The sequence below is a fragment of the Trachurus japonicus genome, chromosome 11 (assembly GCF_045865225.1).
Source record: "Trachurus japonicus isolate A0001 chromosome 11, Traja_1.0".
Classification (NCBI taxonomy): Eukaryota; Metazoa; Chordata; class Actinopteri; order Carangiformes; family Carangidae; genus Trachurus; species Trachurus japonicus.
Window position 1 is genome coordinate 5,767,426 of NC_140917.1, and position 26,143 is coordinate 5,793,568.

General features: G+C 41.7%; 2 protein-coding genes across 2 annotated transcripts; both read left to right on the forward strand.

The window, feature by feature from the left end:
• The first annotated feature begins 589 nt into the window (after positions 1 to 589).
• On the forward strand, positions 590 to 15,991 carry LOC146978020 (uncharacterized). Its single transcript, XM_085790552.1, has 12 exons — positions 590 to 642; positions 8,631 to 8,899; positions 9,571 to 9,849; positions 10,082 to 10,402; positions 11,092 to 11,193; positions 12,481 to 12,511; positions 13,154 to 13,261; positions 13,464 to 13,732; positions 13,933 to 14,211; positions 14,301 to 14,603; positions 15,661 to 15,765; positions 15,924 to 15,991. The coding sequence occupies exons 1-12, from the start codon at positions 590 to 592 to the stop codon at positions 15,974 to 15,976; spliced, it is 2,172 nt and encodes a 723-aa protein (XP_085646678.1). The 3' UTR covers positions 15,977 to 15,991.
• Positions 15,992 to 18,099: 2,108 nt separating this feature from the next.
• LOC146978021 (major histocompatibility complex class I-related protein 1-like) lies at positions 18,100 to 19,848 on the forward strand. The gene is made up of 3 exons (XM_085790553.1): positions 18,100 to 18,374; positions 18,498 to 18,800; positions 19,718 to 19,848. The coding sequence occupies exons 1-3, from the start codon at positions 18,116 to 18,118 to the stop codon at positions 19,846 to 19,848; spliced, it is 693 nt and encodes a 230-aa protein (XP_085646679.1). The 5' UTR covers positions 18,100 to 18,115.
• Positions 19,849 to 26,143: the final 6,295 nt, after the last annotated feature.

Consider the following 26,143-nt stretch of genomic DNA (forward strand, 5'->3'; position numbering starts at 1 on the left):
GATCCTTCAGGACAACTCCTCCTGCTGCATTACTGTTGGAATGAGAGAGATACCAATGAGAATCAGGAGATGCAAACTGGGGCTCCACTAGATTAAATGAAGTAAAGTACAGTTCCTTGTGGAAAAGTCTAGGGAGTTTGTAGATAAGGACAGGAATTTTCCTTTAACACGGTGAAGATGCGAGGTTACGTTGAAGTGTGTGTGGTCTTTGCGCACGCGCAATTTACTTGCAGTGGGGGATACGGAGTGAAGTGGGTCTCCTCTCTGTCCGTCTGTCAGGCGGGGGGGCTCACAGCAGCTCCCGGTGCTCGTTGAGGACAGTAGGTTACGGTGCTCCGTGCTCTCACGTCACAGTCTCAGAAACACCAGAAAGTTGCGAGATTTGTCGCTAGTGGCTTTTCTCAAAAATAAATCGCCAAGAAGAGGATTTGGAAAGTCGACAGATTTCGGGAGAAAGTCGCCAAGTCAGCAACACAAAACGGAAATTGGATGCAAGACAGAAGGGCGGCGCCGTGTGCTGCTCCGTTTTCATGTACTGAGCTCAAACACTTCAACCTGAGGACACAGAGACGTTTAAAAATAAAATAAAATGAGGACGTTACTGTTTCTTCTCCTCTGTCACAGTTCATCAGCAGGTAGGATCACATTTAAATATTTATTCAACTCTTCACTTTACTTTCTACTCAGCTCTGGGTTTTACTCCTGTGTCACTGCTGCATGATTTGGTTTCACTCTTATCTCAACTAGATTTTCAGCTGAATCTAATGAGGAGTGAAGGTTTATATTTATCATAAAAACTTTGTCGGTAGCACTACATAATACGGCCCGCGACTTACAGCGTACCTACCGCTCTCTTGCCGCGTAGGTTGCCGCTTATTTCACACAAGTACTGAGTAACTGCAGCTCACTTTCCCCCCTGTTTCCCCCGTGCATTTACAGTGTAACTAGGCTGCGTCTTAGCGCGTAACTTACATCCTGCTTCACACCAACTTCCACAGAAGTACAGGGTAACTCTCGCTGTTTTACAGTTTAACTAGGCTGCGTCTTGGCACGTAACTCCTGTCCTACTTTACACCAAATTACACAGTAACTCTCGCTCACTCCGCCACTAATTACCCCGCATTTTACAGTATAACTAGGCTGTGTCTTAGAGCGTAACTCCCGTACAATTACGTCCTACTTTCCCCGGACTTACAGTGTAACTCCTGCCAGGTACATTAGAAATTAAATAGTCTACTGTACAATATGTTGCAATCCATGTTTTCCAAAAGTGTCAGCAGCGACATTTCACCTCTATTTCAGAGATTTATTATTCATTATTTAATTGTATGGTTTGGAATAGGTGAGAAATGGGTATAGAGTGTGGACATTTTCCAATACAGTAACAGGCTGGCTGGTAGCAAACTTACCTCTCTAAAATGCACATCTATGAAAGTCTAGTTCTGTCATCCAAGGGCAAAACACAAACTATACAGTAATACATCCACAATAATGAGTCATTCGGAGAGTTAGAAAATGTTTTTATTATTTATTAACCAGAAAACACATGACACATCCACATCCATGATCATTCATAAACTTTAAGTACAGTAAGTACCCTACTGTAAGTGAGCACTGTTACCCCTCCTTAGTCTGCACCTACACAGTAGCTGTCATGCACCTACACACTACTTGTCTTAGAGTTACCCAGTAAGTAGAGGGTAACGGGCTGTATTATAAAGTAATGGCTGTTACTCCCTCCTTAGTCTGCACCTACACAGTAGCTGTCATGCACCTACACACTACTTGTCTTAGAGTTACCCAGTAAGTAGAGGGTAACGGGCTGTATTATAAAGTAATGGCTGTTACTCCCTCCTTAGTCTGCACCTACACAGTAGCTGTCATGCACCTACACACTACTTGTCTTAGAGTTACCCAGTAACTAGAGGGTAACGGGCTGTATTATAAAGTAATGGCTGTTACTCCCTCCTTAGTCTGCACCTATACAGTAGCTGTCATGCACCTACACTGTACTTGTCTTAGAGTTACCCAGTAACTAGAGGGTAACGGGCTGTATTATAAAGTAATGGCTGTTACTCCCTCCTTAGTCTGCACCTATACAGTAGCTGTCATGCACCTACACTGTACTTGTCTTAGAGTTACCCAGTAACTAGAGGGTAACGGGCTGTATTATAAAGTAATGGCTGTTACTCCCTCCTTACGCTGCACCTATACAGTAGCTGTCATGCACCTACACACTACTTGTCTTAGAGTTACCCAGTAACTAGAGGGTAACGGGCTGTATTATAAAGTAATGGCTGTTACTCCCTCCTTAGTCTGAACCTATACAGTAGCTGTCATGCACCTACACACTACTTGTCTTAGAGTTACCCAGTAACTAGAGGGTAACGGGCTGTATTATAAAGTAATGGCTGTTACTCCCTCCTTAGTCTGCACCTATACAGTAGCTGTCATGCACCTACACTGTACTTGTCTTAGAGTTACCCAGTAACTAGAGGGTAACGGGCTGTATTATAAAGTAATGGCTGTTACTCCCTCCTTACGCTGCACCTATACAGTAGCTGTCATGCACCTACACTGTACTTGTCTTAGAGTTACCCAGTAACTAGAGGGTAACGGGCTGTATTATAAAGTATTCTTTGTTATTCCCTCCTTAGAGTGCAAATACACTGTAATTGTCCTGCAACTACAATGTAGTTGTCCCGGAGTTACCCAGTACCTACAAAGTAGCGGGCTGTATTATAAAGTATTCTTTGTTATTCCCTCCTTAGTGTGCAAATACACTGTAATTGTCCTGCAACTACACTGTAGTTGTCCTGGAGTTACCCAGTACCTTCTACTACAGCTGTAACTACTGTCTAAGTAGAACCAGTAAGTTAGAACACAGTTTGTTTCACGAGATAACATCATCTGAAAGTACAGTAATACAAAGACAAAACTAACTAAAGTGTCCCTGACATCATAAAATAACAGATTTCTACTGGCTTTTGTTATTTACATTAAAGTTCAGTTTTGTTCCTTCTGTTATAAACTGTTTCATTTAGTTTTGATCCATCTGTCTGGTCCTTCTAGGTCTAAAATAGTCAGTCAAGTCAGTTTCATTTGACAAAATGTACTTTCTAAGTTAGAAGAGTCAAGTTGAAAAGATTGTTGTGATACTACTATCACACTGGAGTGTGACACTCAGTAATGGAGACTGGATGGGCTCCTCCATAAAAGGTGATCTTGATCTTGATCCAGCTCCTTGGGTCAAGGCAGAGATCAGGGTCATGGGTGGCGTGCCATCTCCCTCGTCAGGTACCATTTTCATGGCATCTCAAAAACCTCACCTGTGTAGAAACATAATTATATATTGTATCATCAACTTCATCACATAAATGCATCACTGTAAAACAAAGTGAGAAAATTAATAACTTTGAACGGTACAGTTTTTCTCATCATGGAATAGGTACTTAATCCCGGTTTTACCTTTCACATCATAAATCATTAGCCTTTTAAACCATAACTTGTAAGCATATTAATCAATTACAAATTATACATATTTTTTTCTTTAACTATTGAGTAAATATTTTAACCATTTAAAAATCTTCAATTTTACAAAATCAATGCTATGACCATACTGTTTCACAACTGTAGGCTGCACCAGTACATTATTGTTACTCTTGACTGTATTCATCATAACATTTATGACCAACAGTAACGTTAGCTAATGGAGCTAATGTGGACAGTACTAACACAAATACAGTTCCCGGTTAGCGTGGTTCAGGGGAAAACACACACTATTATCTTTAGCACAAGCTAACATTGCTAGCTGCGTTAGCATAGCTACTTAAAGCAGATAACAGCGGCACGGCCGTTTCGGCTAATGCTGTGTTCAAGGCAGGCTTTTGAAACCGTAAGTTACAGCTTCAAGTCACAACTACGACTTGGTAGCGTTCCAGGTAACCCGTAGCTCGTGTTTTTACCGTCCTGTTGTCTGTGAAAGTTCCCTATAACGGCCACTCGTAACTTCCGACCCGTGAACTCGTACCAGATCGAACTGGTATGACTTCACAGGAAGGAAAAACACAAAGTACGAGTTTCCTTGAACGCACCATGAGTTAGCAGCCCCCGCCCTTGTCAGGCATCAATTGGTCCTCGTGCTACGTCACCACATTCACGCGCATCCCTTGGCTGCACACACAGCCCTTCATGCCGTTCTCTCCCCTCATTGGATAACACTTGTATCCCACAAGGAAATTTTCTCCTCGGGTTACAGCAGAGCAGAGTGACGGAGAGACTCGTGTTTAGGCTGAAATACTTCATGTAAGTGATTGCTGACGGAAAATAGGACTATTTAGGACTTATATTAACAAAAACATTCCACTGATATCTGCTTTAACTCACCAAGAGGTTGATAACGCGGTCAAACTGCCGTCGCACAGGTCCTGGGTTCATCCCTCTCGTCTCCCGGGGTGTTTGCTCTGTGTTTGTATCAACATATCACATCGTAGACATTGCATGATTTCCCTCATTTCTCCACTTCGTCTCCTCCTTTCGTCCCTGGCTGTGTCAACAAGCTCCGTCCTCGCTGTGAGGTGGGACTTTCTACCTTCTCAACAGGCAACCAATGGCAAGTGAGCAGCTTCTGGTCTGACCAATGACAGATGGTCAAATCTGAGAGACTGTGGTTGTCAAATAGGATGAAATAAGTTGTCAATCACAGTCACTCACCTTTGACCATCTGTCATTGGTCAGACCAGAAGCTGCTCACTTGCCATTGGTTGCCTGTTGAGAAGGTAGAAAGTCCCACCTCACAGCGAGGACGGAGCTTGTTGACACCACACGGCCGCAGGGACGACAGGAGGAGACGAAGTGGAGAAATGAGGGAAATTATGCAATGTCTACGATGTGATATGTTGATATAAACACAGAGCAAACACCCCGGGAGACGAGAGGGATGAACCGAGGACCTGTGCGACGGCAGTTTGACCGCGTTATCAACCTCTTGGTGAGTTAAGTAGCTATGCTAACGCAGCTAGCAATGTTAGCTTGTGCTAAAGATAATAGTGTGTGTTTTCCCCTGAACCACGCTAACCGGGAACTGTATTTGTGTTAGTACTGTCCACATTAGCTCCATTAGCTAACGTTACTGTTGGTCATGAATGGTATGATGAATACAGTCAAGAGTAACAATAATGTACTGGTGCAGCCTACAGTTGTGAAACAGTATGGTCATAGCATTGATTTTGTAAAATTGAAGATTTTTAAATGGTTAAAATATTTACTCAATAGTTAAAGAAAAAAATATGTATAATTTGTAATTGATTAATATGCTTACAAGTTATGGTTTAAAAGGCTAATGATTTATGATGTGAAAGGTAAAACCGGGATTAAGTACCTATTCCATGATGAGAAAAACTGTACCGTTCAAAGTTATTAATTTTCTCACTTTGTTTTACAGTGATGCATTTATGTGATGAAGTTGATGATACAATATATAATTATGTTTCTACACAGGTGAGGTTTTTGAGATGCCATGAAAATGGTACCTGACGAGGGAGATGGCACGCCACCCATGACCCTGATCTCTGCCTTGACCCAAGGAGCTGGATCAAGATCAAGATCACCTTTTATGGAGGAGCCCATCCAGTCTCCATTACTGAGTGTCACACTCCAGTGTGATAGTAGTATCACAACAATCTTTTCAACTTGACTCTTCTAACTTAGAAAGTACATTTTGTCAAATGAAACTGACTTGACTGACTATTTTAGACCTAGAAGGACCAGACAGATGGATCAAAACTAAATGAAACAGTTTATAACAGAAGGAACAAAACTGAACTTTAAAGCCTTTGGAAACCTGACTATATATGGTAAAAATGCTTATATTATATCAAAGTCAAGTGCCTCATTAAGCATCCACAAAAGTCTGAGTGACAATAACTATTCATAACTATTAGAAAACCTTGTTTAAAAACAGCTCATTTTGCTATTGAGGCACTATTGATGCCACTGGTCAGGACAGTGTGGGCGTGGCAGATAACGCTATGATTGACAGCTCCATTGTCATAGCAACACGTCAGTGGCGACCATTAAAAAAAAAAAAAAAAAGTCCTCACCGGAGGACGTGCATCGATTGATTGATGCTGTTTAGCAGCTAACTAGTCTACCAGCTTCGTTTTGGAGCGTCATAACCGTCTTTGGTCGTAGTCTCACAGAAAAAAAAAGCTTTTAACCGTCACTCATGTCTGTGTGAGCGCCAGGAGGGGCTGACTGACACACACACAGAGACAAGGCAGGTCGCGCTGGAAAGCTAATAAATGCTAAAAGCTAATCGCCAATTTACACACACCCTCCCTCCCTCCCTCCCCTCACCCCCCCAAAAAACCGGCTGTATCGGCTGTATGTAGAGAGGAGTTGTGAGGAGTTGTGGGCACACACACAGACAGACAGACAGACAAGGTAGGTCGCGCTGGAAAGCTAATAAAGGCTAAATGCTGATCGCGGATTTACACCCCCCCCCGGCCCCCCCCCCCCCACACACACACACACATAAAAGAAACGGCTGTATCGGCTGGAGATGTGAGGGGTTTTGGCACAGACATACAGACAGACAGACAGACAGGGCAGGTCGCGCTGGAAAGCTAATGAATGCTAAAAGCTAATCGCCACACACACACAACTCGGGTTGACATGGCTCTGGTTGTGAGGACTTGAGAGGAGTGGAGGAGCGACCGTTAGCAGAACGGTTTTGTTCGCCGCCACTGGGGGGCTGGGTGAGAGAACTGACGTGGCGATTTATGAGTGGGTAGGATTTATTGCGTGATAAATCCCAGAGATAACTCCGCCCAATTCAAACCTACTGTACAAAACCTTAAAAGACAAATATTTTCAATTTGGATGGAAACTTTTTTCTAATTATTTTTACATGTTTAATAATATGTACATAAGACCCTAAAATACATGGTTAGGAGGCTTTGGTGGATTTGGGTTTCCAGAGGCTTTAATGTAAATAACAAAAGCCAGTAGAAATCTGTTATTTTATGATGTCAGGGACACTTCAGTTAGTTTTGTCTTTGTATTACTGTACTTTCAGATGATGTTATCTCGTGAAACAAACTGTGTTCTAACTTACTGGTTCTACTTAGACAGTAGTTACAGCTGTAGTAGAAGGTACTGGGTAACTCCAGGACAACTACAGTGTAGTTGCAGGACAATTACAGTGTATTTGCACACTAAGGAGGGAATAACAAAGAATACTTTATAATACAGCCCGCTACTTTGTAGGTACTGGGTAACTCCGGGACAACTACATTGTTGTTGCAGGACAATTACAGTGTATTTGCACTCTAAGGAGGGAATAACAAAGAATACTTTATAATACAGCCCGTTACCCTCTAGTTACTGGGTAACTCTAAGACAAGTACAGTGTAGGTGCATGACAGCTACTGTATAGGTGCAGCGTAAGGAGGGAGTAACAGCCATTACTTTATAATACAGCCCGTTACCCTCTAGTTACTGGGTAACTCTAAGACAAGTACAGTGTAGGTGCATGACAGCTACTGTATAGGTGCAGACTAAGGAGGGAGTAACAGCCATTACTTTATAATACAGCCCGTTACCCTCTAGTTACTGGGTAACTCTAAGACAAGTAGTGTGTAGGTGCATGACAGCTACTGTATAGGTGCAGACTAAGGAGGGAGTAACAGCCATTACTTTATAATACAGCCCGTTACCCTCTACTTACTGGGTAACTCTAAGACAAGTAGTGTGTAGGTGCATGACAGCTACTGTGTAGGTGCAGACTAAGGAGGGGTAACAGTGCTCACTTACAGTAGGGTACTTACTGTACTTAAAGTTTATGAATGATCATGGATGTGGATGTGTCATGTGTTTTCTGGTTAATAAATAATAAAAACATTTTCTAACTCTCCGAATGACTCATTATTGTGGATGTATTACTGTATAGTTTGTGTTTTGCCCTTGGATGACAGAACTAGACTTTCATAGATGTGCATTTTAGAGAGGTAAGTTTGCTACCAGCCAGCCTGTTACTGTATTGGAAAATGTCCACACTCTATACCCATTTCTCACCTATTCCAAACCATACAATTAAATAATGAATAATAAATCTCTGAAATAGAGGTGAAATGTCGCTGCTGACACTTTTGGAAAACATGGATTGCAACATATTGTACAGTAGACTATTTAATTTCTAATGTACCTGGCAGGAGTTACACTGTAAGTCCGGGGAAAGTAGGACGTAATTGTACGGGAGTTACGCTCTAAGACACAGCCTAGTTATACTGTAAAATGCGGGGTAATTAGTGGCGGAGTGAGCGAGAGTTACTGTGTAATTTGGTGTAAAGTAGGACAGGAGTTACGTGCCAAGACGCAGCCTAGTTAAACTGTAAAACAGCGAGAGTTACCCTGTACTTCTGTGGAAGTTGGTGTGAAGCAGGATGTAAGTTACGCGCTAAGACGCAGCCTAGTTACACTGTAAATGCACGGGGGAAACAGGGGGGAAAGTGAGCTGCAGTTACTCAGTACTTGTGTGAAATAAGCGGCAACCTACGCGGCAAGAGAGCGGTAGGTACGCTGTAAGTCGCGGGCCGTATTATGTAGTGCTACCACTTTGTCTGTTCTACAGTGAAACACAGCCTGGAGTATTTCACCACTCTGTTTTCTGGACCAACAACCCTCCCTGAGTTTGTGGGTCTTACATTAATTGATGACGTTGAAGTAGGATACTGTGACAGCAACACAAACACACTGGAACTAAAACAGACCTGGTCGAAAAGAGCATTGGATGAGAACCCTAAACAAATGCAGTGGTACAAAAGAGAGTGTTTTGAGGTTCTGCCTCATTTAAGAGCCATTATTCAAGAGGTCAAGCAGAGTTTTAACCGCAGTGGAGGTAGGTACAGTCTGTATTATGTTATATTTAATGTTGTTTTGCTGCTGAACTATGATAACCAACTGATTCAGTGTCAGTGACTCTTCAAAGTAAAACTACAAATGTGTTTCATCACTGATGTTGTTGAGACCTCAGGAAATAAACTGTGTCACTTAGAAACTGAGGTCGAGCCTGACAATGTATAAACCACAAAATCTAATCCTCTGATTGTTTGTGGCTCCTACAGATATATTTTAAAGCAGAATTTTTGTGTTAATATAAGTCTTAAATAGTTATATCTTCCGACAGCAATCACTTCTATAGAGTGTTTGGTCTGAAACACGGGTCTGTCAGTCACTCTGCTCTGCTGTAAACCGAGGAGAAAACTTTCCTTGTATCCTACAACCTTTATCCAATGAGGAGAGAGAACGGCATAAAGGGGCGGTCCTCTCTGTGTGTGCAGCCAAGGGATGCGCATGAATGTGGTGACGTAGAGACGAGGGCGGGGACTGCTAACTCCATCTGCTGACAGGAAGTTACCCAAAACGACCAGATCGCTTACTTCTGCTTTAAATAATGATCACTTATTATCTGTTTTTAAATCCTGAGCAGCAGAGGGCTGTGAGAAAGGTCTAAAACTGATCATCTGACCAGAGGAGACAACTTCTGTCTTTTAACTGTCTCTGTCTCAGGTGTCCACATCTTACAGAGGTTGGGCGGATGTGAATGGGATGAGGAAAACGGAGAAGTTACTGGTTTTGTTGAGTTTGGTTATGATGGAGAAGACTTCCTGTCATTTGACCTGAAGGCTCTGACATGGATCGCTGCAAAACCACAGGCTGTCATCACCAAACTAAGATGGGATGCTGAGAAAGAGAGAATGAAAGGCCATGGGAACGTCTTAACTCAGTCGTGTCCTGAGTGGCTGAAGACGTACTTGAACCATGGGAAGAACTCTCTGATGAGAACAGGTAGAGTCACATGACCTGATGTAGTTTGATGATCACAACAATATTGATATCGACCAATCAGACTGAATCACCACTGTATCATCACTCCTCAGTCTGACATCACCTTGTTTTAAGACCTGAGTTGGTCCTGACCAACTGTCAGAAGATGAATGTGTGAGTCTGAACATGTAGTGGAGACCAACGACCACCAGTCTAACTTACCTGTTGTCTCTCTCTCTCTCTCTCTCTCCAGATTTTCCCTCAGTGTCTCTCCTCCAGAAGACTCCCTCCTCTCCAGTCAGCTGCCACGCTACAGGTTTCTACCCTCACAGAGCCCTGATGTTCTGGACCAAAGATGGAGAGGAGCTTCATGAGGACGTGGACCAAGGAGAGATCCTCCCCAACCATGATGGATCCTTCCAGATGAGTGTTGACCTGGACGTCTCATCAGTCAAAGCTGAAGACTGGAGGAGGTACGACTGTGTGTTTCAGCTCTCTGGAGTGAAGGACGACATCGTCACCAAACTGGACAAAGCTCACATCAGGACCAACATGGGTAAGAGAGACATCAGCAGCTCCTGAATGTGACGTCATGTCCGTGGGTTGTTGGGTATTTTAGCTTTTTCCAGTTTAGTAAGTAAATCATCTCATTGTAGCAGCTATGCGGTGCCGCTTGATGACGGACAAGAGAGGTAGAGAGAGAAGAGAGAGGACACCTGTACTAACTCACCTTGAGTGAGTGAGCGCACGTGTGTGTGGTGGGCGGCTGCGTGTGTGGAAGGTGCTGCAGCAGTTTTGAGTGAAAAACAAAGTAAAAAAAAAACAAAAAACGACGCGTCGACTATTAAATTAGTTGTCGACGATTTTAATGGTCAACGTAGTTGTGACTAGTCGACTAATCGTGGCAGCCCTACGTGTGGCTAGTGAAAACAAATGACTTCCAGTTTCACTTCTTCATTGAATGTTCTTTTATTTCTCATTGATCAATAATCTTCACCAAATATGCAAAAATCCATTACCGGTGTGAATAAGGTCCATTCTTTGATACACTTGCAACACATGACACCTGATAGAAAATTCCTATGTAGAGCTTTACACCTGGTACAGTGAGGACATGAGGACACCTAGCCCAATTCATACACACAAACATGACAAAATGGCTCCATAAACTGACAGATTGTAACTATATTTTCACCTTGGCTGGTTGGTGCAGACATCCATCTACAAGGTAGTAGCTAATGTGTTACTGTTTATACTGACCAGAGAAGCCCAGTGACACGACCATCACCATCATCTCTGCACTGGTTCCTCTGGCTCTCGTCCTCATCACTGTCACTGGATTCCTGGTTTATAAAAAGAAGAAAGGTGAGAGAGAGAAAAGATTACCTGATTTAATGACTTTTACAATACTTCACAATCATGTTCGCAGGTTTACAAAAAAAGGCATAAATGAGGGAAACAGGTGAGTCCTGTTCCATCCTGTCATAAACAACTGTGACTGAAGCATTTTATATTTTCTTCTCATTTTAGCCAAACAGCCTCCACCCAGTAAGTGAAACTTATCTTACTCTACTTAAAATGATCTTTTCAACCTTTTCAGATTGTTTTCAACATGTAATGCTGAAAAGTTTCACATAAACTGTGTTTCTGATCTTACAGCTCCTGACAGCAGCTCTGAACTCTCTGAGAGTTTGAATCCAAAAACCTGACAGACAAACAATCTCAGATGGGAGGGAAAAGTCCAAATAAATTAATTTTAGATAGATGAATTTGAAACATTTAACATCTTAATCATGCTGTGTGCTATAGCGGAGTTAACGAGTGAGCTGTGTATATTGTGTGTGTGTATATATATATATATTTTTTAAATCAGCATCTAGGCTAGTCAATTCAATGGCCTTGGTAGTTTTGAGATTTGACTGGCATTTTAACAGAGGTCTGTGTTTTGTTAAATACTTTTACTGGATAAAAAAAACAAGGTCTTTAAACAGTGACAATTCAAATATGAAACCATTTGAATTATAAAGGTACTTTGAGCTGATCTCACATGCCTTTGTGTGATTCTATCTTAAGAAGGAAACAAAAGAGTAGAAAAGCTTAAAGTAAAAGAAACTGTATGATTACAATGTGTGGTAAATAATATTAATATTTGATATTTTGTGGTTTTTGAAATACATTAAAGAATTATGTGTCAGTTAGCATGATTTCTTTGGTAAGATAGGTCAAGTGACAATATGATAACAGGTTTTGGTGGAACCAGATAAACAGTGATGGCACCTTATGAGTGTGCCATGTGCACATTGTGTTATAGCCTATATTATTTGTGTTTATATGAAAATTAACTTGTAAGCAAATGGATCACCCACGTGATTTAGGCAGGAGCTTCATACTATGTGGCAACACAGACTGACACCTATAGGCTACTGAAGGGTCTAATGGCTGGTCACCTTTGTCGAATGGGGTTTTCTGTCTTTGTTGTTGTTATTGTTCACATTTTAATAAAGTCTCCACGTTTCCAAACTTAATTCTTCTCTGTTCATATGTGACTCCAGTTACAGTGATATTTTTCTTGCAATTACCCGTCCATTCAGCCAAACGTTTGGCGGCATGTTGTAAATCCGTCTTCATCTTGTGCTGCCATGGTGACTGAAGACTTCCTCCCTCTGGTCCCTCTGGATGATCGGTTAGTTACCATCTTGTGTGAGAGAAATGTTGAGGTTTAATTAAGATTTCTCACTGCTTCTGTTGTCTGAAAGAAACAGTCTCATCTGCTTCGTACAGGTCGTCATACTTCACCTGACCAGGAGCAGGTCTGGTAGAAATGGCTCTATGCTGTTAACATTGGAAACAGTGACACCTCCTGGCCAAACCACGGTATTGCAGGAGTATGTACTGTATGTGTAAGTAGGAGAATGTATCACATTATTAAAACTGCAAAACACAGAAAGACGATTTTATTGAAAAATAAATCAATGACACAAATAATGAAACATGTCTGGCTCTGTTGCTAGCTTGTTCTCCTAATTGTTAAAGGTTTAAGTTTGTCATTCAGCTCTGGTGCAAGAACAGTTTAGAATGTGTGTTGGTTGATTGCTGAGAGTTAGTTGATAATACATGTGAAGCCAGGGTCACAACAATAAATTTAGCCAACTATGCTATTCAAACGCTGTCATATACTGTATATATACATTAATACCGTTTTATTCTTCTAATACCGTGTGCTTCAAAAACTTCCTGTTTGTCCAGTTTCTATTTTTTATTTTCAGGCCCATAGTGACAAATATTGGGATTTTGTCACTTCTCCTTTTTTGTTATTCATGGACAGGATGTTAAAGTGTCTGTATCATCGATCCGTCGATCGTCTGTGGGAAAACAAAGTGAAAACGTGGATTTTGTTTCTTCTTCTCTGTCACAGTTCATCAGCAGGTAGGATCACATTTAAATATTTATTCAACTCTTCACTTTCTTTTTTCATACTTTTTTCTGCTCAGCTCTGGGTTTTACTCTTACTGCATCACATTGCTGCATGACCTGGTTTCACTTTCACCTCAACTAGTGTTTCAACTGACTCTGATGATTGAATATATCACAATTATGAAGGTTTATATTTATAATAAAAACCTTGTCTGTCCCTCAGTGATACACGCTGTAAAGTTTCTCTCCACTCTGTCTTCTGGAGTCACAAACCTCCCTGAGTTTGTGGGCGTGGCGCTGCTTGATGACGTTGAGACTGTTCAGTGTGACAGCAACACAACCACAGTAGAAATAAAACAGACCTGGATGAAAAGAGGACTGGATGAGCACCCTGAACATCTACAGTGGTACGCTGGTCAGTGTCTTGAGTTTCTGCCAGTCCACAGAGCCACCATTCAACATGTCAACCAGCAATTTAACCACAGTGAAGGTAGGTACGGTCTGTTTTATATTATATTTAATGATTTGGCTGCTAAACAATGGTCCATCTACTGAGCATCAACATAATAACCAGTCAACATTAGTAGTAGTCAACAAAAATAATCTGTTTTTTAACCCTGAGCAGCAGAGGACTGTGAGAAAGGTCTAAAAGAGGAGACATCATCTGTCCTTTAACTGTCTCTGTCTCAGGTGTCCACATCTTACAGTCGTTTAGTGGATGTGAATGGGATGATGAGACTGGAGAAGTTGATGGTTTTTTTCAGTTTGGTTATGATGGAGAAGACTTCATATCACTGGACCTGAAGACACAGACATGGATCGCTACAAAACCACAGGCTGTCGTCACCAAACAGATTTGGAATGCTGAGAAAGGTGGAAGCCACTATACTTCAGTCTTCTTAACTCAGATTTGTCCTGAGTGGCTGAAGATGTACGTGAACTATGGGAAGAACTTTCTGCTGAGAACAGGTAGAGTCACATGACCTGATGTAGTTTGATGGTCACGATTCATCAGCTTGATTCACCACTGTATCATAACTCCTTGTCTCTCTCTTCAGTCCGTCCCTCAGTGTCTCTCCTCCAGAAGACTCCCTCCTCTCCAGTCAGCTGCCACGCTACAGGTTTCTACCCTCACAGAGCCCTGATGTTCTGGACCAAAGATGGAGAGGAGCTTCATGAGGACGTGGACCAAGGAGAGATCCTCCCCAACCATGATGGATCCTTCCAGATGAGTGTTGACCTGGACGTCTCATCAGTCAAAGCTGAAGACTGGAGGAGGTACGACTGTGTGTTTCAGCTCTCTGGAGTGAAGGACGACATCGTCACCAAACTGGACAAAGCTCACATCAGGACCAACATGGGTAAGAGAGACATCAGCAGCTCCTGAATGTGACGTCATGTCTGTGGTTTGTTGGGTATTTTAGTCTTTGTTCTACAGTTGAGCTGTGAATTCATCTCCAACAACAGTTGTGAACATAGATACAGTGGTTTAAAAGCTGAGCAGCTCATCTCTTGGTTAATAAACCTCATCAATTAAAGGGCATTTCCAGTTGTAATCAATGTTTACCTCAGATATCAGGTCAGCTATTATCAGTTTATTTCATACCATCCATACTCCCAACTGCCGCGTGTGGACGTTTATATTTGTTTTTGTTAAAGAGTCTGTCGTTTTTTTCAATATTAATTGGCTCTGGACTAATTTTAAAATTGTTCTTTGGTTCGCAAGTAACATACTTTTGACCATTATTTAAATTTTAAAATTAGCTTTACAATTAAAGTCAATTAAAATTCGGACTTACCACGCCTTTGGCCTTGTTTCTTTCCGGCTCAGAGAATACGTCCCTCATAGATTTATGAGAGCGGAAGCCGTGATAAGTCTATTGATTTAATTTAACTGTAAAGCAAATTAAAACTTTTTAATGATGGTCAAAAGGACGTTACTTGCGACCACAGAGCAATTTTATAATTAGTCTGTAGCCAATGAACATTGAAAAAACAATAGATTCTTGAACAAAAACGAATACAATCGTCCACACGCTGCAGTTGGGAGTGTGGATGGTATGAAATGAACTGATCATAGGTGACCTGATATCTGAGGTAAACATTGATTATGACTGGAAATGCCCTTTAAGTGCAGCAGGGCAGCACTGTGCACAAACTAGAGATGGTTGACAAGTTTCCAGAGACAATAACCTGCTGCCTCCACAAGGGGGCAGTAAATTACCAGATGAATGTAAACAGACATCAGCTCGGGAACACTGTTCTGAGAACAGTAAGGAGAGAAATCACTTCACTCTGGTATAAATGTCACCTTACAGCTGTAAGTGACACATGATGAACTCATGAGTCTCTGCTCTAAGCTGCTTCACCTGCACATTGTGTGATGATGGTTTTGTTTCTTTGTGTTTTGTTGAACAGAGAAGTCCAGTGACTCGACCATCACCGTCGTTGTTGCAGTGGTTGTTCTTGTCGTCGTCCTCGTTTGTTCTGTCGTTGGATTTATGGTCTACAAAAAGAAGACAGGTGAGAGAGTCCAGCAGCTGAGTGGATGTTTGTGTCCAGGCTGCAACACTGAGTCAAAATGTGATAAAGCAACAAGTGACAAGACTCAGAGTCTGATGAAACTCTACACTTCAATATGAAAATGTTTGACAAGTCAACTTCTTCTCTTCTGTTTTCAGCTGAACTCCCTGCACCTCGTAAGTACAACTTGTTTTTCCTCTACTGCCTCTGAACACATGAACGTTACAGTGGGTTAAAGAGCTTTAACTAAACTGTCCAGACAGGAAGTTCAGTGTGTGATGATGAGTGGACTAACAACATGTTTGTGACTTTTACAGCTCCTGGTGACTCTGAACTCACTGAGAACCTGAATCCAACCTGAAGCTCTGGGATTATTTTCTGTAAACAGAGTCTGAGTGACAGCTGCTTTTCTACTCTGAAGCTCTGAGAGTGTCATCTGTATATTTAGATCTGTACATAAATGTGAAATAAATCTATCACACATCTATAACCAATCTGTCTTTAGACTGAGGTAGAATCACCCACCTAATTAAACACACTGTCAATCAGCTTCACTGAGTTCATCACAGTTGTTTCTGTGTAAAGTTCAGTGTGATCCTCTGTTTCCTGTTTCTATACCTGCATCAACTAAAACTCTGTCTCTGATTGTTCAGTGGGAAAATAAAGTGGTGTTTCAGAATTTCCACATCTAAATGTAAATTAATGATATCTGGATGTAAGAGGAAAATTCCTGTGATGCGTATTTATTTCCCTTTAGAAAGCATCAAGATTTTTTAATTCCTGAGGATATGGATGGATGAAAGACTCACATTATAGTCATGGATGGTCATATCCTTCCTTGTTTGACAGGAAGTGACTGACTCTGATTCTGATTTATGTTGCAATGATCAGGTCCATTTCAGACTATACAGTCTGTCGGGTGTGAATCAGATGAGGTCAAACTAATCTGCTGTGGATCCTTCAGGACAACTCCTCCTCCTGCATTATTTGTGAAATGAGAGAGAATCAGGAGATGCAAACTAGGGCTCCACTTCTGGATTAAATGAAGTAAAGTACAGAGAAATCTAGGGAGTTTGTAGATAAAGACAGAAGTTTTCATTAACACATGTGTGCCTACTCTTTGCGCAAGCGCGATTCACTCGCAGTCGGGACACGGAGTGAAGTGGGTCTCCTCTCTGTCCGTCTGTCAGGCGGGGGGGCTCACAGCAGCTCCCGGTGCTTGTTGAGGACAGTAGGTTACGGTGCTCCGTGCTCTCACGTCACAGTCTCAGAAACACCAGAAAGTCGCGAGATTCGTCGCTAGTGGGTTTTGACAAAATAAATCGCCAAACAGAGGATTTGGAAAGTCGGGAGATTTCGGGAGAAAGTCGCCAGTTTGGCAAAACAAAACGGAAATTGGATGCAAGACAGAAGGGCGGCGCCGTGTGCTGCTCCGTTTTCCCACAGTAACCATGTACTGAGCTCAAACACTTCAACCTGAGGACACAGCGATGTTTAAAAATAAAATAAAATGAGGACGTTACTGTTTCTTCTTCTCTGCCACAGTTCTTCCGCAGGTAAATATTTATTCAACTCTTAACTTTACTTTCTGCTCAGCATGATTTGGTTTCACTTTTATCTCAACTGGATTTTCAGCTGAATCTGACTGAATACATCACATTTATGAGGAGTGAAGGTTTATATTTATAATAAAAACCTTGTCTGTTCTACAGTGAAACACAGCCTGAAGATTTTCTCCACTCTGTTTTCTGGAGACACAAACCTCCCTGAGTTTGTGGCTGTTGCATTAATTGATGACATTGAGGCAGGATACTGTGACACACACACAAACACACTGGAACTAAAACAGACCTGGTCGAAAAGAGCATTTGATGATCACCCTGATCATCTGCAGTGGTACAACATAGAGTGTTTTGAGTTTCTGCCTGTTTTAAGATCCAGGATTCACCAGGTCAAGCAGCATTTTAACCACAGTGGAGGTAGGTACAGTCTGTATTATGTTATATTTAATGTTGTTTTGCTGCTGAACTATGTTAACCAACTGATTCAGTGTCAGTGACTCTTCAAAGTGAAACTACAAGTGTGTTTCATCACTTCATAAATAAACTATGTCACAGAGAGGCTGAGGTCCGGCCTAACAATAGGCTTTATAAACCATAACCAACCATAATATAAATCACAAAATTCAGTCCTCTGATTGTTCTCCTACAGATATAAATTACTAATTAAATGTTTTTAAATCCTGAGCAGCAGAGGACTGTGAGAAAGGTCTAAAACTGATCATCTGACCAGAGGAGACATCATTTGTCCTTTAACTGTCTCTGTCTCAGGTGTTCACATCTTACAAAGGATGAATGGATGTGAATGGGACGATGAGACTGGAGAAGTTACTGGTTTTCTTCAGTATGGTTATGATGGAGAAGACTTCATATCACTGGACCTGAAGACACAGACATGGACGGCTCTGAAACCAGAGGCTGTCGTCACCAAACGGAGTTGGGATGCTGAGAAAGGAAGAATAAAACAGAATGAGTACTTCCACACCCAGATTTGTCCTGAGTGGCTGAAGACGTACTTGAACTATGGGAAGAACTTTCTGCTGAGAACAGGTAGAGTCACATGACCTAATGTACTGTAGTTTGATGATCACAACAATATTGATATTGACCAATCAGACTGAATCACCACTATTATCACTCCTCCTCTCTCTATCTCTCTCTCCTCCCCCCAAGCCCCCCCCTCAGTGTCTCTCCTCCAGAAGACTCCCTCCTCTCCAGTCAGCTGCCACGCTACAGGTTTCTACCCTCACAGAGCCCTGATGTTCTGGACCAAAGATGGAGAGGAGCTTCATGAGGACGTGGACCAAGGAGAGATCCTCCCCAACCATGATGGATCCTTCCAGATGAGTGTTGACCTGGACGTCTCATCAGTCAAAGCTGAAGACTGGAGGAGGTACGACTGTGTGTTTCAGCTCTCTGGAGTGAAGGACGACATCGTCACCAAACTGGACAAAGCTCACATCAGGACCAACATGGGTAAGAGAGACATCAGCAGCTCCTGAATGTGACGTCATGTCTGTGGTTTGTTGGGTATTTAGAATTTTCCAGTTTAGTAACTTATTCATCTTCACTAAAACTCAATAATAAACCAGTTACTATTAGAAGAAACTAACTGATGTCACTTGCTCCACGCTTCACTGGACAGGCCAGACCTGAAAGATAGAAAACATTGTATCACCTTGAGAGCATTCCTTTGAATTTGTTCAATTCTATGCTCAAATGTAGAGGCAAGGCAAGACAAGGCAATTGTACTTGTATAGCCTTTACAAACAGTTTGTCTGAAAGGGTTTTACACAACATCATGACCTCTGCCCTTAGACCCGACTGAGGAAAAACTCCTAAGAAAACCCCTTTAACAGGGGAAAAAATGGAGAAACCTCAGGGTGAGCAACAGACGAAGGATCCCTCACCTTGGGTGTGCAGATGTGCAATAGATGTTGTATACAGGCAGCTTCTGATGGGAGGGAGAGCAGGCCAGGGTAATGGGAGTGGGCTGGTTCTGTTTGTTAACTATGATGTAACTTTACACTTATTTTACACATTTTATATCCAAATGGTCAAAGGTCAACTTCGCTGTGACATCATAGCAGCTAAGCCCCTAACCCTAGCCACTAATGGGCTGCATAGACGAGATAAACGTGCTTGCTAGTGCAGGTCTGCAGCGCGTGTCTAGTAAAAACAATGTGTAGAGCTTTACACCTGGTACAATGAGGATATTGGCCCATAGCCAGTAGGTGGAAATGGCTCCTACAATCATGAACTGACAGATTGTAACAATAATTTCACCTCGGTTGGTTGGTGCAGACGTCCAAAAGGTAGTAATGTGTTATTGTTTAGATTTTTTATTTATTTTTTACTTTATTTTTAAAGTCACTATTGTTTATATTCACCAGAGAAGCCCAGTAACACGACCGTCCCCATCATCTCTGCTCTGGTTCCTCTCGCTCTCGTCCTCATCTCTGTCACTGGATTCCTGGTTTATAAAAAGAAGACAGGTAAGAGAAAAAACATAATAATTATCTGAGTTTTACAATACTTGACAATCATGTTCACAGATTTACAAAAAAAAATTATAAATGAGGGAAACAGGTGAGTCCTGTTGCATCCTGTCATTAACAACTGTGACTGATACATTTTCTCTCTTCTTCTCATTTTAGCCTAATGGCCTTCATCCTGTAAGTGAAACTTCTATGACTTAAAATGATCTTGGTCATCATTTGCACTTTTCAACATTTTCTGATTGTTTTCTACATGTACAGCTGAAAAATATTTCACATAAACCGTGTTTCTGATCTTACAGCTCCTGACAACAGCTGTGAAATCTCTCAGTTTGAATCCAAAAACCTGACAGACAAACAATCGGCCAGTGACCTTAGATGGGAGGGACAAGTTCTCTGAGTTCTCCAGTGAGCCATGTTGTTCTGATTGTGATTAATGAGAAATAGTAGCTATGCTATAAATGACTGTGAAATGTTCACTGACACACTGTTTACACTGTTTAGGCACATTCATTTAAGAATTTTAGTTCAGTTTAGTTAAACTGTATTGGCCACTTTAGTGGAAGTTTGTCTTAATTTTCCCCACATTAAAGGAGCTTGAGGCAGGATCAAGGAATAAAACTCATTAGCGATACAACGGCCGTAGCGGCCGTCAGGGTTACTGCAGCCATCAGCCAAGCTGGTGCGGGAGCGCGCATCAACTCTCCACAGCAGCAGCTGAGCTGTGACAGTGACACTGTGGCTGAATTGGAAACGGCGTAACGTTACTATACCAGTGTTTTCTATGAATCAGCCGCCACAGTTTCGTTTGTGTCCGCCGCAGCAGTCTCTCACAGAAAAAAAGAACAGCTTTCACTGTCTCTCATCTCTGCCAGTCAGCACCTCTACCTGCTGTCTCTCTCACCACACACACACACACACACACACACACACGTCGCGCTTGGCTGTTAATAAACAGTAATGCGCCATGCCGTGCTCATTGTAGCCTACAGTGCTCAATTTACCGCGACACCGGGAGGTTGACCGCCCGGGCATCAGGTCAGCACCGGCCGCCGCCGCCGCCTCTGTGAGCCGCTGCTGCCGCTCGGCTGCTCTAGTGGCTCTGCTCCTCCGAACACGTCGGAGAATTTCCTTACAGGCGTTGTTTGGATAAACTGACCACGGATGAATCAATCGGCTCATTGTAAAACTATTTATTTATTTATTGAAGTAGCCTAAATATGGTGATTTTTGTACGTACAGAGCCCCAAGGCTGCGCTGCTCACACACAAGCTTCACTTTTCATTCAAATGAACTAATCCGACTGCCATAGTGCCACTGTTAGATTTCATCCAGCATTTATCTCCTAAAAACAATTAAACCAGCCGGCAGAAAACCTCTAAAAACCTGTGGGGAAGTTACTCGGCTCGTTTTCTTCCCTGGGAGGAGGACAGGTTGCCCGGCCGATGAGCTCAGCTCCCCGGCTGCAGCCTCTGTGACGAGCCGCTGCTGCTGCGTGTGTGTGTGTGGCTCTGCACTCCTCCGAAAAATGTCGGAGCAAATCTACTTACAGACGTTATTTGGATAAACTGACAACAGATTGGGAATCTAAACTGTCACTTTCTCGCATAAAAAAATATTAAAATGTAAGAAAGTGACGTTATTTCTCTACTCGCTGCTCACATAACTGTTCAGGCTGCAAGACATTCGCCGACCGCTGGTCGCAAGCGCTGGAAAGCCGAAGCTGTCGAGGACGCGCATGCAGCGTCATTTGACGTCACATCCGCGGACAGCGCGGGAAATTCGGACCCAGAATTGCAGCGCATTATGCAGCACACAGCCTGTTCAAGGCAACGGAGAGATACGCGAGTGGGCTCATTCTTTTTGGTTTTGAACGCTTCATCGCCCATTAGCAGTAAAAAACTTAAAACGCATGTGCATTTCTTGCCTCATGAACCTTTAAATTACATGACAAACAAAAAGACAAATCACAAGAGACGTCCCACCATACCAGAAAGACAAATTATGCAAATGGACGAAAAAATAACAGCAGCAATACATCAGAATAAAGAGAAAAGAAAACCTTTAGAGCATATAGCCTTGGTGGTTTTGAGATTTGCCTGGCAGTTTTACACATAGGCCTGAGTTTTGTTATTAATACTGTTAGATATAAGAAATAAGGCCTTTCAACAGTGACAGTGATTTTTATTGGATTTGATGGTTTCAGTGAACTTCACAGGAGAGAAATCACAGTTAAAAAAAGACTAACAATATGAAACCATAGTGTCTTTCTTAGTGCTGATTTAACTCTTTTGTGTGATAAAAGGAAAAGAGTAGAAAAGACTGAAAGTAAAAGAAAATTGTAAGACTAACATGTGGTAAATGAGTGTGTCTGATATTTTGAGGTTTTTGAAATACGTTAAATAATTTCATGTGTCTGTTAACATGATTTCTTTATTAAGACAGGTCAAGTGACAGTATTAACGTTAATGATAACAGAGGTTTTGGTGACTGGTGGAACCAGATAAACAGTGATGGCACTTTATTATGAGAGGCCCCTTGAGAAATACTTGCTCTCTCACACACTACTACACAGACAGTACTATACTCTACTCTTTACACACTACTTTATGTATGAGTATGAGACAGGTCAAGTGACAGTATTAACGTTAATGATAACAGAGGTTTTGGTGACTGGTGGAACCAGATAAACAGTGTAGTGTATTATCCACCTGAACTTTCTTGCTTTAATATCTTGTTATCATCATCGTGTATTCTTCTTTGTATGTGTGCCTTGTCTGGAACTGAAGGAATGTGTGAATCGATGCTCTGCTTGATTGAATTCATGTTTTGTTTAGAAGTAATGTGATCGAATGGAATGTGTCTGGTTTAAGGTGATTGTTGATCCTATTGTCTTCTCTAATGGGTAAGAGACATGGGATACAGGATGTAGTTTTCTGCTAACCTCAATGTTAAAGGTGTACAGAAATGGCCGTTTGTCCTGTTTGTCGTGCCGAGTTGTCCCGAGCTGCAACACGAGTTTACCCGAGTAAGGAAAACGAATTTGATTGGTCGTTATCGAGCGGCGGGATATTCAAAGCTTGGGGCGAGACCGAGCTCCGTGTGTGTGTGCGTCTCAGACGTTTGAATGACGGATTACGGATCCAATATCAGTGGCTGATGAATCGTGTACAGGCTGACGTATAATCCGTGCGCCTGCATTATCCAATGCGAAAAAAAACAAACACACTTTCATCCCGGATTTACTCAAAAATAGAATTTTGCACAAAGTTTGGCCTACAACGTCTGAAAGATGAGTTATCACATTAATTTTATGATCCAGAGTGGGCTCAAATTCATTTTTCTTTTCTGTACACCTTTAAAAGGTCATGTCAGAGGTCATTGGCCATCTGGACAGGAGGTTCCTCTCCTGTGAGAGAAGGTGGAGTGTTGGAGATAAGCCAACATATAAAAAGGAAGGTTTTTGAGTTGAGAAAGAGAGATCTCACATTGGCACCTGAGATGCTCGGAGGAGATCTCACATTGGCACCTGAGATGCTCCAGGAGTCGACATTTTTTGTACACTGTTCTTCTTCTTGTTAATAAGCTCCTTTTTTGAATACAAGCGAACACGTGTCAGCGGTGACACCTTCTTTTCATCAACACATCAATATACCACAACAGTGATGGCACTTTGTGAGTGTGCCATGTGCACATAATGTGTTACTGTATATGTGTACAACAGACTGACACCTACTGCAGGGTCTAATGACTGGTCATCTACAGCCATCGAGTGTCAAATGGGGTTTTCTGTCTTTGTTGTTGTTGTTGTTTCACATTTCAATAAAGTCTCCACTTTTTAAAACTTTGTTCTTCTCTGTTCATATGTGACTCCGATATTTTTCTTGCAATCACCAGTCCATTCAGCCAAACATATGGCGGCAGTGCTGTGTTTTAAATCTGTCTTCATCTTGTGCTGCCATGGTGACTGATGACTTCCTCCCTCTGGTTCCTCTGGATGATCGGTTAGTTACATCTGTGTGATAAAAGAAATGTTGAGGTGTAATTAAGTTGAGGTGTCTCACGGCTTTCTACAGGTTGTCATAGCCTACTTCACCTACTGTACCAGTCTGGAAACGGCTGTTTTAAAACGTGCGAAACAGTGACACCTCCTGGCCAAACCACGGTATTGCACACGTTTAACACGTGTTTCCCTTATGTTTCCCTGTTAAACGGTCTGTGCTGTGCTTAACTTGAATTGAATTGAATTGTCTTTCTTATGTGGAGGTGCCCCAGGAACAGCGGTAGCAGCATACGTGATGTTTCAACCCAGTGCTATGACTGAACACCCCCCCTCCAAAAAAAAGTGACACTGGCCGTTGCAGATTAATTGTTGTTGTTTTTTAATTACTTGTTATTACTCAACTATTCCACTTAAGTTCAGACTTATAGTACTAGACCTCAGGATGACACTCAGAAAAAATCAGGTCAATCTGATGTGGAATTTCAGAATAAAAGTCCTTTGAACTTCCATATTTCACTGTATTCTATGTACAGTTAGGATTAATTGGTTTTTGTAAAAAAAAGAATTACCCGTTATTACTCAACTATTCCACATCAGACTGATAGGACTAGACCTCAGGATGACACCCAGAAAAAATCAGGTCAATCTGATGTGGAATTTCAGAATAAAAGCCCTTTGAACTTTTAAATTTGACTGGCCTCTAGCCTATACAGTAGGATTAATAGATTTTTTTTTTTTAACTATCCGTTGTTACTTGACCGTTCCACTTCAGACTGATAGTAGTTGACCTCCGAATGACACCCAGAAAAAATCAGGTCAATCTGATGTGGAATTTCAGAATAAAAGCCTTTTGAATATTAATCATAGATAAAATACAGTGAAATATGAAAGTTCTAAGGGCTTTTATTCTGAAATGTCACATCAGATTGGCCTGATTTTTTTCTGGGTGTCATCCTGTGGTCGAGTACTATCAGTCTGAAGTGGAACGGTCAAGTAATAACGGGTAGTTTTTCAAAAAACTATTAATCCTACTGTACATAAAGTAGCCTACAGTCAAATTTGAAGGTCCAGGCAAGGCAAGGCAATTTTATTTGTATAGATGTTTTCACAAATAGTTTGTCTCAAAGGGCTTTACATGGCATCATAACAACAGTCTGATGAAACTCTACACTTATTATGAAAATGTTTGACAAGTGAACTTCTTCTTCATCTTCTTCTATTTTCAGCTGAACTCCCTGCACCTCGTAAGTACAACTTGTTTTTCCTCTACTGCCTCTGAACACATGAACGTTACAGTGGGTTAAAGAGCTTTAACTAAACTGTCCAGACAGGAAGTTCAGTGTGTGATGATGAGTGGACTAACAACATGTTTGTGACTTTTACAGCTCCTGGTGACTCTGAACTCACTGAGAACCTGAATCCAACCTGAAGCTCTGGGATTATTTTGAGTCTGAGTGACAGCTGCTTTTCTACTCTGAAGCTCTGAGAGTGTCATCTGTATATTTAGATCTGTACATAAATGTGCAATAAATATATAAAACATCTATAACCAATCTGTCTTTAGACTGAGGTAGAATCACCCACCTAATTAAACACAATGTCAATCAGCTTCACTGAGTTCATCACAGTTGTTTCTGTGTAAAGTTCAGTGTGATTCTCTGTTTCCTGTTTCTATACCTGCATCGACTAAAAACAAACTCGTCTAAGCCTTCTGATTGTTTAGTGGGAAAAAAAAAGTGGTGTTTCAGAATGTCCATCATGTCTAAATGTAAATTAATGATATCAAGATGTAAGAGGAAAATTCCTGTGCTACATATTTATTTAGAAAGCATCAAGATTTTTTAAATTCCTGGGGATATGGATGGATGAAAGACTCACATTGATATTCATGGCTATCCTTTTGGCAGGAAATGACTGACACTCTTATTATGATAAGGTGAAGGTCCATTTCAGACTATACAGTCTGTCGGGTGTGAATCAGATGAGGTGCTGCTGTGGATCCTTCAGGACAACTCCTCCTCCTGCATTACTGTTGACATGAGAGATATTGAGAATCAGGAGATGCAAACTGGGGCTCTACTACTTGATTAAATGAAGTAAAGTACACGGTTCCTTTTGAAGAAGTCTAGGGAGTTTGTAGATAATATGTTGAAGGAAACTTGACTTTCTGTCCTTAAGCGTGTATGTGCTCTTTGCGCACGCGCGATCCACTTGCAGTAGGGACTCGGGAACCGGAGTGGTGTGGGTCTCCTCTCCACGGCATGGCACGTGCTCTCACGTCAGTCACCTCAGACCGTTTCCCTAAAATAATAACCACA